Source organism: Larimichthys crocea, chromosome VII (assembly GCF_000972845.2).
Source record: "Larimichthys crocea isolate SSNF chromosome VII, L_crocea_2.0, whole genome shotgun sequence".
In the NCBI taxonomy this organism is placed as follows: domain Eukaryota; kingdom Metazoa; phylum Chordata; class Actinopteri; family Sciaenidae; genus Larimichthys; species Larimichthys crocea.
This window is the reverse complement of record NC_040017.1, coordinates 1,164,123-1,178,779: the sequence shown is the minus strand read 5'-3', so window position 1 is coordinate 1,178,779 and position 14,657 is coordinate 1,164,123. Positions and strand designations below refer to the sequence as shown.

The window sequence follows — 14,657 nt, the reverse complement described above, 5'->3', positions numbered from 1 at the left end:
TCAGAAACCCAAAGGCCAGACTCTCCAGCCACCCGGTGGGCAGGGCTCGACCAAAACAGAGAGAGGAGGAAGAAAGAAAGAAAGAAAGAAAGAAAGAAAGAAAGAAAGAGAGTGGAGTGTGGGGGAGAGAGGGTTCGAGAGCGAGAGGAAGCTCCCAGATAAACAGACCGCAGCGCCTCAACTCCTAATCACCCTGCGCTTCCGTTTCCAGACTCTATAATTAGAAGGGCCCCGTCCCTTTTTTCTCTGTATTCCCAGTTGACGCAAATGCTTCTTGTGGCTTGGCACCTCGTTTGGGGCGTGGGTTTTCAAGAGTTTACAGGCCCTGGGCCTTAGCTCTCTGGCTTTCTGGTCGCTCTGATACAGCATGAATAGCTAACCACTGTCTTAATGCACACTTCACTTGGCTTCTCGTCTACTTTCCTCCCTCCACCTCTGATAATCTGTATGACCCCATCGCTCATCCGCTCTTCACCTCCCTCATTCCACCTCTCCATCATCTTTAAATATAAGTGTTCTTCAGTCATACACAAGTCTTAAAAAAAGAAACCTCTCAACTCTGAATGAATGTGCAAAAATTTTGTAGCACTTTTTTTTTTTTTTTTTTCCACAGAGTGTTTTCCATCTTCCTTGCACGTGTTGCTGAATCCTTTTAATCTCATGCCATTCCAGCCTCCTCTGTTCACATTTGACATGCCACCCAATAAAGCCTGGCCACTAATTAAAACCTACTGCAGCCTCCACATAAAAGATTCCATGGGGAAAAACTCAGAGGAAAATTACTAATTACTTTAATATCATTTATGTCTGGGAGTTGTCAAAAAGACAGAGGTTTGGACATTTCTTCTTCTTTTTTTTTTTTTTTTAATCTTACACTCTGCATCAGTGATGCGTTTCCAACATTTTGAGTTACTGCCCGGTCTACGGGTTTGTTTGTAACATCTCAGAAGGCTTCTGGGGATGGGTTTTGGGTTGCGCTTGAAAAGCAGTGTGGAGTTCTTCCCGACCGAGCCAGTTTAGATCTGGGTTTGTTCTGGTGTGGTTTGTTGAGCATGTTGTTTATGGTGAGGGCCTATACTTTCTGGAGTTTGACGAGCTTCAAATAAAACGGGACCAAATGAATGGGCCTGTCAGTAGGGGTTACACTTGTGCTGAGCTGTGGTTCAGTGTTTCGGTGAATCTTAGTGTGCACGCAAACACACACACACACACACACCCATACCATACACGGATGTATGAATACATTGATTCTCCATTTTACAGACATTCATCATCTTGTCTGTCCTTGAAGAAGCACACGACTCGAACCCTGCTTTTAACCAGACCGAGCTATCATGCGAGAGAAGGCTACATTTTATGACGACGACAAACGATAGCTGGCTTTGTTTTAATGGGCTGGTTTGTTTGTTTTAAAGGCACAGTAATTCTGTCATGCTGTCTAGCATGTGTCCTGCACAGTTGGTGGCGTTGGCTGCTTTCGTGTGAGCCGCTGGAGTGAAATACAGTTTAAATATTTTGGTTGGCCTGACTTTGTATCAGTTTACCAGTGACAGTGTTTAAACACACTGGCACAATTTAGTGTATCTTTGGTGAACTGAACAGCAATACAACAGAAGAGTTTTCTTTTTTTGTTTTTTTGTGAACTTAATGTCATAAAAGAAAGACATCAAATAATTTCTACTTATATATGTATGTTTAGAACTGTCCTGTTAGGAAAAAGGATACATTTTTAAGTGATTTCCATAGTCTAGTTAGTCCACCTGATGATTTCCTCCTTAAATGATTCAGTGTCACTGCATCATATTGGTTCAGTAAGTTTAATGAAGTTTATACAGCAAAGTTGGCATTTAAGGACAACATTTGTTGTAAGTCTGTTGTATGTCTACAGAAAACTCTTATATAGATATATCTAGATATATAATATCTATATAAGATCTGTTTGTACTTGATTTTTATTGTAATGCTTGTCAGATTCTGACTTTTAGCCCCTTAAATGAACTAAACTTCCTGGCTGAATGATGCCTGTGATGGGACCACCTTTCAATCAAAACAGTCACACTGTTAATTCTGCATAACTTTAAGCCTTAATATTATTTATTCAGGTAAGTTCAATAAAAAAATCACCCCCAGTACTGTCGTCATGGACATTTGTTGGACATTTTAACATGGGGGCTTATAGAGACTGACTGGTTTTGTAACCAGCCTCAAGTGGACATTCAAGGAACTGCAGTTTGTCGTTGGCTTCCTTCCGACACTCACCTTAACACATGCAATTGATGGGATGCCCCTTCAAAACTATTTGAGAACCCATCTTTCAGTCTGTTGACTGACCTAGTGCTCTTATCATTAGTGATAGAATTATACCTCTAGTTCCTGGCCTGATGTTACCATAATAAAATACATATAGTCATAAAAATATAATTACTAAAACCAGCATGCAGAGGAGGAATAAAAATAATCTCATTGTTAACACAGACAGTATGTACTAGACATTGCAGCATTAAACACTGCTAACAAATACTAAATGTAGCATGTAATAAGTAAAATAAACAACACATTTATGTGGAAGCAAAAAAAACAAAAAAAAACATAAAATGCTGTGAATTCATAACCCAATGAAACAAAGACCTCGATGGACAACATAAATGCTAATGATAAGCAGCCTATGCTGAAGCCAGTTGTGGGAGTGCTTCCTAATGCTGATGACTATACTTGTGTTTTGTTGCAGGAATGCTGCTGGTGACTGCCGACACTCTGGGCCACGATTTTCACGTCTTCCAGATTCTCACCCATCCATGGGCGTCCTCACAGAGCGCAATCCACCATCTCTATACCCTGCATCGTGGGGAAACTGAGGCCAAGGTCTGAGACACACATACACACACACACACACACACACACACACACACACACACACACTGCTAGATTTGTTGCCTTATTTCCTGTCAGTAAAAGATCGTCCTCTTAACTGTCCAATTTCACTGTTATTCTTCTGCCTGCTAAACCACACTAATTTAAAACAGACAATTTGTGGGAGAAATCAACCATGATATTAAAATGTTTAAAAAAAAAAAAAAAAAAAAACATCTGACTGCTGGTTCACAAAAATACAAGAACAAATCATTTCATGTTACAGTCTTCTTCTACTCGTCCCCTCTGTTCTCCTCTTTCTTCAGCTCCAACCCATCCTAATGGAACTTTAGCATTTGAGGAGAGCGTCTTTGAAAAATTGTCAATGACATGAGTTATGAAGATGTTGGCTGTGTTTAAAGCAGTTTTAGATGTTGTCAGACACGTGTGCTGTCCCATTTGACAATAGTATTTACTCTTATTATACGATTACATTGTGTGTCAGATATATGTAAAAATGTGCATGGCAGACATGGAAATTCACTATTTTCTTAATTTAACTCTTGTTTCAACATTTTTATAGTGTGCTGTACTTTGTAATACACTATATGACCAAATGTCAGTGGACAAATGACTTATACACCTTTATGAGATTATTGGACATCACATTATAAGGCATTATCAGTATCATTCCACCATCTCTCTCCACAGTTGCGTGTTTGTGTGTGGTTGTATTTCATGTAAAATAATAAATCAGAGACTTTGCAGGGCAACTTAGAAGTGCTTACTCAACAGAAGTACTTCAGGCCTTGTTCGGTTCAGGATTATCGACTGGGAAAACACACCATCACACACATGCATTCTCACAGCCTGCCTATAGTTAATGTATGACCAAACGGCAGGTCCGCTGACCGACTGCACACTGAGCCTACTTTGATCCTACCTGTTGGTAAACACTGAAAGTTGGCCTTAGCCTAGTGCTTGGGCCAGGGGTTATCATCACACACACACACACACACTCAGACACACAGTGGAGAGTGATAAAGTCTTCAGTTAGGTGGGTGGAGAGACGCCTTATCTGTCTCCAGTGGGCCAAACATGCGGCTGGCTGTCAGTGACCCGAGGCCAGGTAAACAGACCTACAGCTGATAACAGCTGTGAGGGGCTGAAGGAGGACCTGAATGTAGATGTGTGCGCAGCCATGGAGCAAACTGGAGAACACTAGTAACTGAGGTTCCAGGAGTGGCACTCCATTACTGCTAAACTGCAGCCTTGCACCATCAGCTATGATTGCAGTGATATGGGTTTACAGGGCTGATAATGTCAGTGCGTGTACGTGCACTAAAGTCACCAGGCTAGTGGAGGTTTTGTGCAGGAACCTGATTTCTTCGACTTTGGATAGATTGGAAACCTAGTTCCTGTAAACTGGGTGGTAGAATACAAACACCTGATTTCCTCAGCCAGATATCTTGTGGAGAATGTTGATTGCATGGCCATGTATACGGGTAACTGGTTTTCTAATCAGCTTTGTACGAACATGTGTATGACAAAAACTTATAAAAAAGTTAGGGCTCAGGGCCAGTTAGACATCTGATCAGAGACCTGCAAAGATAAAAAGCTCAATATTGACAACTGACATAGAGTTATTAAGTTTAGGTATGCACCATTCCAACAATATTTAGTTCTTGACCTCTGGTCGTGCCATGGAGCTGTTTGTCTCATGCTCATGGGTGGCAGTCAACCCTGATCAACACACAAGCCATGCCAACATACTGGTTTTGCTAGGTTTTTAAAATAAATGTTGAGTAGACATGCTGTCTATGAACAGTCTTGATAGCAGCATCTAGCTTGTCAGTAGCGGTCTCCGCCTTGGTTCTGGCACGCAGGCTGACAACACTTGGATTGGTCATTTTTTAATTGAGAGGTGGCTGTCTCATGTTCTGATGACTAGAATCAGTGAGCATAGTGGAGTGGGCAGGTTCAAAGGTCTTGACTCAGGAAAGCACTGTGCCAACAAAGGCAGGGAAGAACAAGAGTGCTGGCTAGTAAACAATGCTGGATTTGAAATAGGATTATCGTTATTCTACATGATTGTAGAACAGTGCACACACACTCTCTTTTGGTAAGTTAACAAATGTACAAAACATAACAAGAACATCCCAGCACACATTCAGTGTGGATTGCTAATTTCATAGCCAATATCCTAAATTGTGTGTAAATATCAGCACTAATCTTAATGCTGCATGCTGATTATTGCATCCCTTAAAATTCTATTAAATCTGTGTAATCAGTCAAAATGAGTATTATCCATTATTACAGGCTGGATTTTCAGGCCTTGTATATTACCAATCCAATTTAAGCAATATGGAGCAAAGGACAGAAGCTGCAGTGAACCATAACACGCCTGTTTGTTTATTTTTTATTCTGTCCTTGACACCTTCTTCATATTTCCTTTTGAACACAGAGACGCTTGAGTTCCATAAAAGCATCTCTCTTATCCCTCTGTCCATCTTTGTCACATTCTTGTCATTCCCTCAGAGTTCCTCTCAGGTGAACACAGCTGCCTAATCTCTCTAACAGTTGTACACTGATTTTTAAAAAAAGAGGCATTAAACAAGTCTTCTTGGCATTTCTCTGATGGCCAAGGATGTCATCGAGTGTACTCTGTGTACGAGGACGGGGAGGGAGAGTCGTCCAGTCTCTCCGGAATGTGCAACCTCCACACCGGCGCATGCATGTGACTTAATACGGTTACATTCCACCTTTTTAAGATAACACATGACAACTGTTTGATATGTGCATAGCTGTCACACTGTGACTGTACAATCACAGGTAATCCTCCTGCCTGATAAAAATGGATTTGACAGTAAAGTCCAGGCACCTATTTACAGTTGGAGATCTGACAGGTCTATTACGACCAATTACGACACACACAAAGTAGCCCTTTCTCATCTCCAAGTCATCCCTAATTAACCCAAACAGAGGTCAGGCCTCCTCTTTCACTCATCTTTGTGAAGTAGAGTAACTGTCTGGTATGCAGAGGATGCCCCATTAACTGTCATTGCTGGGGACAATTACCTGGTCTGACCTGGCAAAAGATTAGAGAGGCCTGCAGGTACGGAGCTGTCTTGCTGATTGGCTGACTTGCTTGCCGGCTAAAGATTTCGACATTCCTCATCTTAACTTTTCCTTGGACCTTTTCCTTTCATTTTCTTCCAGTCCCATCCACTTTTCCCTGCCTCGATTTTTAATAGTATGTCGAATGATAGGTGCTGTGTAGATGCTATCACCTCTTCAGTCTGTCACTCCTTTGTCTTTTTCTCTCGCTCCCTCTCTCTCCCATTCTCCTTTGCTTGTATTGTCTCATGCAGCCTATCTGTCTGGTTTGCTGCATGTCTGACATGCTCAAAGAGATCCTATCTCCTCAAGTGTCTGTTCTCTGAGAGTCAGTCGCTGTTTGAGGAGGAGGACTAACAAAGAATGCCATCAGCTCTTGTTTTTTCACAGGCAAACACCGCTCGTTTTTACCTTTGCCAAAAGTTATTGTCTAATCCTCTCACCTTGGACAGCGTTAGTCAAGACACTCAAACAGCTTTGTTTGTCTGTGTGATAAACATTTCCTCCAAGTCACGTTAATTAGAGGTCTGATGTGTATTCATTTCTCTACATTGAGTAGTGAAGAGAATGATACTAGTCATATTTTACTTGGTGATGTAGAGAAGTTGTATGAAGCTGCTGAAACCAGACCTGGACAAAATATCTGGCAGTTAGTTTTATTTTATTTTTTTATCTAAGTGGTTGTCTAAGGATGGTTGGTTGCTTCCAGGAGAACCCGTACTCATAGTATACTGAAGTCAGTAAGTTAAAGCCGAGCCAGCAAGCACGTGGTTACCTTCCAGAAGCCCTTTTCAGCATGTTGAAGTGTCCTTGAGCAAGATACTGAACAACTGAACAAATTGCTCCTGAAGGCCGCACCATTGGTGTGTGAATGTGTACGAATGGTGTGGTCAGTTGGCACCTTGCATGGCAGCCAGTGCCATCAGTGTATGAATATATGCGAATGGGTGAATGAGATATGCAGCGTAAATGAGCCTTGACTGGTCAGAAGACTTGTCACTGAATGAAGATGCCGATGTTCAGGATAGCAGAACGACAATGATAAATACTTCATGCAGCTTCTAGAGCTTCTTAAGATGTTCCATGACTGGGTACGAGGCACTCGTTATATCCACCATGTCTAAGAGTGTCTTCTGTTCCACACCTCTTCAGGTTAAGGTGGTTCATACAGTACAATGGATTTTACCTTCTTCTGAGACATATGGGTTCTGTTCTTTTGCCTTGCAGGAAGATGACTAGTAATATAATATTGAGAGCTTAAGCATGTGCCAAAATCAAAATATCAGTTTTGCAGTCATACTTTTTTTAACTGTAAAATGTAAAAACTTCTGATTACATATCTCTGTATAAGAATATATATTGTTTACGTTCTCAGTGTCAGCACTGTTTCAGCAGCTCACACACCAGATTTCCTGGAAGTTAGAAAATGGCAAGAACACAACAGTGAGCTGCACTTTTCATCAAATCTAAGGCCGCAGTCTGTGTGTAATCAGCGCCTGATTTGCTAAGACAGCAGCTCATTATGTTGTCAGCTCCTGGACCGAGGCTGGGCCTGAGCCTCTTCCAGTATCATTCTGTGAATGAATGAAGTAGCAGGTCCAGAGGCTAACAGCAGGACAGGTAGATAGTTGGAGAGGTGGAGTTAATCCAGCTGGTGTCCACTAAAATAGATGCTTGTACATGCAGCCAAAAGTGTCTTATCAAAAGAGGGTGATAACCTGTGGTGAGTTCACTGAACATCATGCTCAAATATAGCTTTGGTTTGCTGTTATAAAGTGATCAAGTATTGCATTCATTAATAGTTATTTAACAACTGTTGTCAAGAAAACAATTAAACAATGTAAATAAAAAGAAAAGATAAAACAATCTTAACTTTTTATTTGCAGGCCTTTAATTGTTATGAGTTTCTTACTGATACATTGCTGATTTTCTTTTTGCCTTTCTTTTGTGTGAAATACTGAAAATTGGTGCTCCCGTTCACTGAGTGATACTACATGAATTAAAATTAAACGTTACACACACACACACAAAAAAAAACAAACAACTTTTAACAAGTTTGCAAAGTCCTGCATGTTTTTATTTTTGTAAACCTGCAAAGCTCAGCAGTGGAACAGACCTGACAAGTTAAAGCAGTATACGACTCACAACCTGACCCGTGGGCTAATCCGTGCTGGTGATTGGCCAGTACAGGCAAAAACTGTAGAGTCAACTTGATGTTGCAGACACACACTCACACCTCTCCATGGATACCTTCATTATTGTTTTCAGTTTGGATTCAAGTGTTAACCTCATGTGAGCTGCTCTGAAGAAGAATTTGTAGAACAGCATCAGATCATCTTTTAGTTTCTTCACACTAGGAAGGAGAGGGTGAGACAAGCAGTTGCAATCCACAACTACACCACAAGTTCTCACTAAATCCTGCATACTGGACCTTTAAGTGTATGGTTTGCAGAGTTACAGATGATGCTGCAGCTGAAGCACTATTACAGGCTACATCAGCTGCCTTTCAGTGTAAACATGAAAATACAGTGATGGATTTTGAAACCCCCCAAAATGTGTGAAATGAATGATTTTGTGCATTCTGTACATTCCCTGTTTCACCCTTCTACAACCCTCTCTGACCCCTGACCCTGTCCTGTCTTTGTCCAGGTCCAAGACATGTGTTTCAGCCAGGACAGTCGCTGGGTAGCCATCAGCACCCTCCGAGGCACGACCCATGTGTTTCCCATCAACCCCTACGGCGGTGCACCCTGCGCCCGCACGCACATGTCCCCACGGGTGGTCAACCGGATGTCTCGCTTCCAAAAGAGCGCCGGCCTGGAGGAGATCGAACAGGAGCTGAACAGGGCAGCTGCGTTAGGAGGAGGAGGAATCGGAGGAGGAATCGGAGGAGGTGGCTGCATCCTGGGTGGAGGAGGAGGCATTGGGGGTCGCTGTAGCCCCATACCTGGCCTGTCCAGCAGTCCCTCAGGGTCTCCACTGCATGGTGAGGAGCTGAGAAGGAGGGAGAAAGAGAGGGAGAATGGCTTACCGATATCGTTGCCTCTTATTATAGTATTCAGAGTCCAAAGCTGGGGTCAGTCATACTGTTCATTCTTGAGTCTCATTCCCAGGTTGTAAATACTGATACCTGCTGACACTAGCTTTATTTGCATTATTTGCATGAACACATTTTTCTGCTCAGTTTGAATCGTCACATTATAAAGTTTAATGGAAACAACAAAATATAAAAAAAAAAAAAACTTTCAGAATTTACTGAAAGTCTTTATGGTCACTTAAGGCATGGATTAAAGTTCTCCGTCACTACGGCAGATTTATCATTGAGAGTTGACAGAGGCCACTTACGAGATCGTTGTAGATCCGAGGAGAGAAACAAAGGTGTTGGCTGATTTTTTTATTGACAGATTGTCACACTCTACTGCCAGTGCTATTGTTACAGTGTGTGTCGCCTGACCAGTGACAGTATAATGACCCACATCAGGGCGGGATCTAAACACGGAGTATCTGCGTTAAAGTTTAGCTGCTTAGCTAGCACAGACTCATTATCAATCAGTTTTTGACTGTGTCACAGAGCTGTGATGTCACAGAGCTCATTTTGAGTCTTGGTTTGTAAAGTTTAGTTAATATGTGAGAATATAACTTCAGCCAAAAGACTTTTTTTTTTTTGCTTTAATCCATGACTGACAGTGATTTAATTGTTTTTATTTTTCTGGAAAAAAAAAAAAAAAAATCTCGATAGCAATCTTTGGGATGAACCAGGGGAGGAAATGAAGAGAGTAGACTGCTTTAAGTACCTCAGTGTCCAAATCACTGAAAGCACCACGGTGCTGCGTACTGAGTCTGTAATGAGAAAGGCAAGGCATAGATTAATGTACTGTACACCCAAAATAATGAAAGAACTGGACTTAAAGGGGCTTAAAAGGCTCTATATAGCTGCAATAATAGAAGTACAGTATTAGTAGTTGCATTAGGCTACAGTTGAGTCAACTGAGTCCTGTGTGTGTATCTGTGTGTGTACGTGTGTGTGTGTGTGTGTGTGTGTGTGTGTGTGTGTGTTTCCAGTGACTGGTCATCTCTGTAGCTCTTTTCCAGGGACTCTGATCTTTCTGCCACAACCTTGTCTCCCTTGTTTGTCAAACACCAGTGAAGGCTGCTCACACTGTCTGTGTGTCCCTAGCTGACATAGATACACAGCGATGAACACACACTTTGTGTCCGCTGCACCGCTCGACCCCGGAGGTGTTGCTCAGTATAAAATCTCACAGTTGTCATTAGTCATGGGTTTCCAGGAACATCCCTGAGCTTTAGTTAGGTGCACTGCAGCAGGGCCAGGTCACAAACTTGATAAACACTTCACAGAATCAAATGACTGGGAATTGACAAGTGGCTAATTTTACAGTCAAAAGTATTTTACGAACTCTTTTATATGCTTGATGCTCGATGTGGTTTTCAGCTTACTTGAGTGAAAACTTCAAAAAACTCTAACTGTTCTCGATGAAATAGTATTTGTATAAAAAGTGTCAGATCTAGGTCATGGAGGAAAGTGTATTCCCCAAAAGACTTGCTCCACTTAACCTTGCAGTTTCCCTCCAAGCTCGGTGTTAACGTGTTGAGGCTCCACTGTAAGAAGGGCAGAATACAGATGACAGAAATGAGTGAAACATCAGATATATTCCATATCTGATCTCTTGTTGTGTTAGACGTGTGCTTCCTGACCTTTTTTGTCTGAAGTATGTTTCAGGCAGAAGCTGAATGTTTCCACTATTCATATATTCTTCGAGCTAACATTTTAAATGATTTACATGTTGCCTTTAGCTGTTTCAACTGTTCAACTTTCAGCCTTTTCACCATTTAGCTTTTAAAACCATTTCAAAACCATCAGCTTTGTCACATTTTTCCAACATTTTTAGTTCTTTCAACTTTTTATTTTCCATTTCAGTCGTTTATCCATTGATTTACTGTCATTGTTACGAGTTTCTTTGCTTTTAGCTGGTGTTTGAATTGTAATATCTGTTTCTTTTAGTGTGTGTGTGTGTGTGTGTGTGTGTGTGTGTGTGTGTGTGTGTGTTTGTGTGTGTTTGTGTGTGTGTGTGTGCGTGTGTGTTCAAAGTCAACCATGAGAAGGTCAGTCTTAATAACTTAACAACTGAGTTGGCTGATATGATAATATTCTGTGAAATGTCTGCCGCACCATGAGATGAAATATTATATGTGGAGGCTTAAATCCTGTCGAGTCTGGGTTACTAGTTACGACAAATAGTCTTTACATCTGTTCCCTGCTTAGAATTGATTTGGCCAGAAACTGCCATAATGTAATGAAATGTTACCTGACAAATCAAAAATAACTAAACACATTCATAAAAATACTGTTAGTTAAATATTTAAATAAACATATAAAAAATAATCTTCTTCATACTGCAGGGCTAGAAAAAAAAGGAGTACCTCAATTTGTCAGCTGTTTAATCCTCTACATTCAACATTTACAGTATCCCAACATATTGATATTACAGTCCATGTCACTTATTACGAGTGCATTTCATGGCCACAATTTGTTATTCCTAAGCCTTCCTCTTTGAAAATATTCTTTGAGTCTCTATGTGGACCTGAATAGGTGGCAGGACATGTTGAGCCCTCGAGTTCAGGTTCAAATCATATTGTCATCTTCCTGCCCCGAGAGCTCACACTGCACCCTCAGCCACGCACATGCACCCACATACATGCTCTTGAAAGACGGCACCCTTGCTTCCTCTCTCCTTCCTGTCTTCCTCGTCTAGACCCAGACCCCTCTGTAACCCCTACGCCAAAACACACACACAGACATACACACGCACACATTCCTCCACACTGTGAAAAATAGGCCATCAAACATTAAAAGGATGTCTGACTTTGGAGAGTCACTGCTCTGCCCGCGATGAGAGACAGAGAGGGACAGAAACATCAAAGTGGGGTAGGAGGTGAAAGTGAGTGAGCAAAGTAATGAGGTGCAATTGAGAAAAATGAAGTAGAGATAGGACAGGGGGAATAAAGGAGGGGGAGTGACAGACAGAGGGAGAGAAAGATAAGTTTGTAGTAGCAGTGCTGAAAGGCCGGGTCTCAGGGAGCGCGCTCGTAAATCACACTTTTGTTTCAAAGGAGAGCGTTAGGGCCACCTGTCAACAATTAGTCCTCACATTGATACCTTATTGTGTGTGTGTGTGTGTGTGTGTGTGTGTGTGTGTGTGTGTATACATTTGAAGAAGATAAACTATCTACAGGACTGATCATTGTTTTATGGCAAAACACAAAAAAAGTTCATGTCAGAATAAACGAGCAGCGGTGAAGAATTTGCTTGACTCTCGAGGAGAAAGTGGAAGGTTTTCATGACTAATATTTTACAGTTCATAATCTAGTCCACATGAAATTGAAGTCAGGTTTCACACCGCTTTTATCGAGGCGCTAATCCACACCATACAGGCACAACTCACTTCCTGATAAACACAAAGCACCACACTGTGAACTACTTCTAGTGTTTCAGCCTCATTCATATTGTAGCGTCTATCACTTTTGAAGTTCAATATGTCACGTTGGCCTTTTTTATTTTGTAAGGTGACTTTGTGCCTGGAGACATCACATACCTTTTAACCCACGCTGCCTATCATTGTACAAATGATGTCTGACAAAGAGCAGTGGTAAATAAAGAAACACAAACCATTTTCAGCACAATGTAAAATGTGTTCTTACACACAGTCCCTATGATAAACTTGGCAGGACATTCATTTAAAGATTTCAGTGTAAACTCTGGTAGACAAACTGTAGTGGTGACAGTGTTTAAAATATGGTTTGGCTCATCAGTGCTTCAGCAGTGTGTCTGCATCAGACCTGAGTTCAGAGGTCTGCAGGGAAAGGATTTTTAGGAGATGCAGAAATTCATTCATCTCTACTTACACACAGAGGTTTACACACTCCTGACTTTTATTACACACCCCCTTCATGCAGGTAAAAGTTGATAGTACCAGCACTTTTGCTGAAGTGATGATATCAGAGTGCTTAACCACTGCACCGCTGGGTTAGGGTTAACAGTTAACATGACAGTTAACATGATGGTACATTCAGTCTCTGCCATCTTAAAATAAGTTTGTCATAACTTTTATTCTACAATTATTAAACTTCCCTTCATGTTAGTGCAGACAGCTGTTTCAATTTCAACTTGATTACAAATGCTAAGTTACACAATCACTCAGTTCATTTCAGTCAAACAAACATTAAACATGCTGAAATGTTCAGTGATGTTTTGTTATCATATCAGACCACATGAATGGATATCACTGTTGTTATGTTATGACTATACTGCACAATAGTGTGTTTAACCAATTTAACAAAATAATAATAATTTAACAAGAAAAACATCCACAGTGTTGATCAGTCTGATCAATGAATCCATTTCATCCACTTTCAAGATCATCTCTCTTTGATCAGAAAACACATATTGACTATCTTACATGAAAAATAAAGAATATCATTTTATTATTATGCACTTTGATAAAGTAAAGTAATGAAAATAAGATAGTTAATAAGATATTTAATTTCACCTTTTGCAGTGCAGTGCCTTTACTATGGACAGCAGCAGAGTATTATAAAGTGCTGTTATGCACTATGCCATTTTATAATGCAGTTTCTCTGGTTGAGTCATGTCAGACAAGTTCTTACACCAAAACAAGATGATCCTCACCCTCAAAGAGCAAGCATGTGTTTATGATAGAAAAGTACCAAGACGTGCATATCGCAGTGGGTCATTATCAGTTCACCAGTGAGCTCTCTGTGGGGCAAGGTCATGTAGGTCTTTGTGTGTCTGTTATTTTCAAGATAAATTGGCTCCAAGGCATCCTGCCACATGTAAATTTAGAAATCCACCCCCCTCCACCACTACCGCTGCCACCAGCGTTGATAAAAACTCCATAATTTGCGCAATTTTCACCGGATGCAAACACATTGAGTCACATTTGCTTTTGTGTCTGCCTTCCGCCTGTTTTTGCGCACGGGGTGTGAATTTTGGGCAGTGAAGGCGGTTTTCTTAGGCTGGCAGAGAAGCAGCAGGGTGAGGCAAGTCGGGGCCGGGCCACCTAGCCACAACAGCTGCTCTGTGATTGTCGCCAGCGAGGACAGCGTTGATTTTTGGGAAGGAACTGTAGAAAAGTACACATCCTTCTCAAAGCTGCCAGCCAAAGGCAGCCAGCTCGGCCTAAAAATAGAGGCTGCAATTGGCCATCTTCTTGTCACAGTTCAAATCTGGAATGGCTATTTACGTCCCTCTATACAGTACACCCCCCTTCTCCCCTCTTGTCCCGCTTTTTCCAAAGTTCTTTCCTCTTTGTGATCAATGTATTGTCATTTGAGGTGATGGCCATGATGTGACCATCCCATGCTGTAAAGTGTGGTTTGTCTGCGGCCCAGCACATACAAGGCTTGATTAGTAAGTGCAGTTTCTCTGCGCAGGGCAGAGGTTATTGAGGCTATACCAGGCACATGGCAGCGACTGTGGAGTTTTATTATTCAGATGTTTTTCAGATCCAGCCACAGTACTGTATAATACAGCAGTGTGCAGCGCAAACAGGTTTCGACCGCTCCAAAAACAACTCGATCATAATAATCTAAAAAGCGTCTTTGATATTCCCATTTGATCTGTGTTCATATTTCTCTGTGAAGGGCTGTAC

The 14,657-nt window shown here is 41.3% G+C and overlaps 1 protein-coding gene across 7 annotated transcripts in view; it reads left to right on the top strand.

Annotated features, from left to right (window-relative positions):
* bcas3 (BCAS3 microtubule associated cell migration factor) overlaps positions 1-14,657 on the top strand; it is a 327,897-nt gene that overhangs the window by 63,717 nt on the left and 249,523 nt on the right. For all 7 annotated transcript variants that reach the window (XM_027280625.1, XM_027280624.1, XM_027280626.1 and 4 more), the window contains 2 exons: positions 2,729-2,862; positions 8,617-8,953. In XM_027280625.1, the coding sequence (XP_027136426.1) occupies positions 2,729-2,862; positions 8,617-8,953 (471 nt within the window). The remainder of the gene's footprint in view (positions 1-2,728; positions 2,863-8,616; positions 8,954-14,657) is intronic.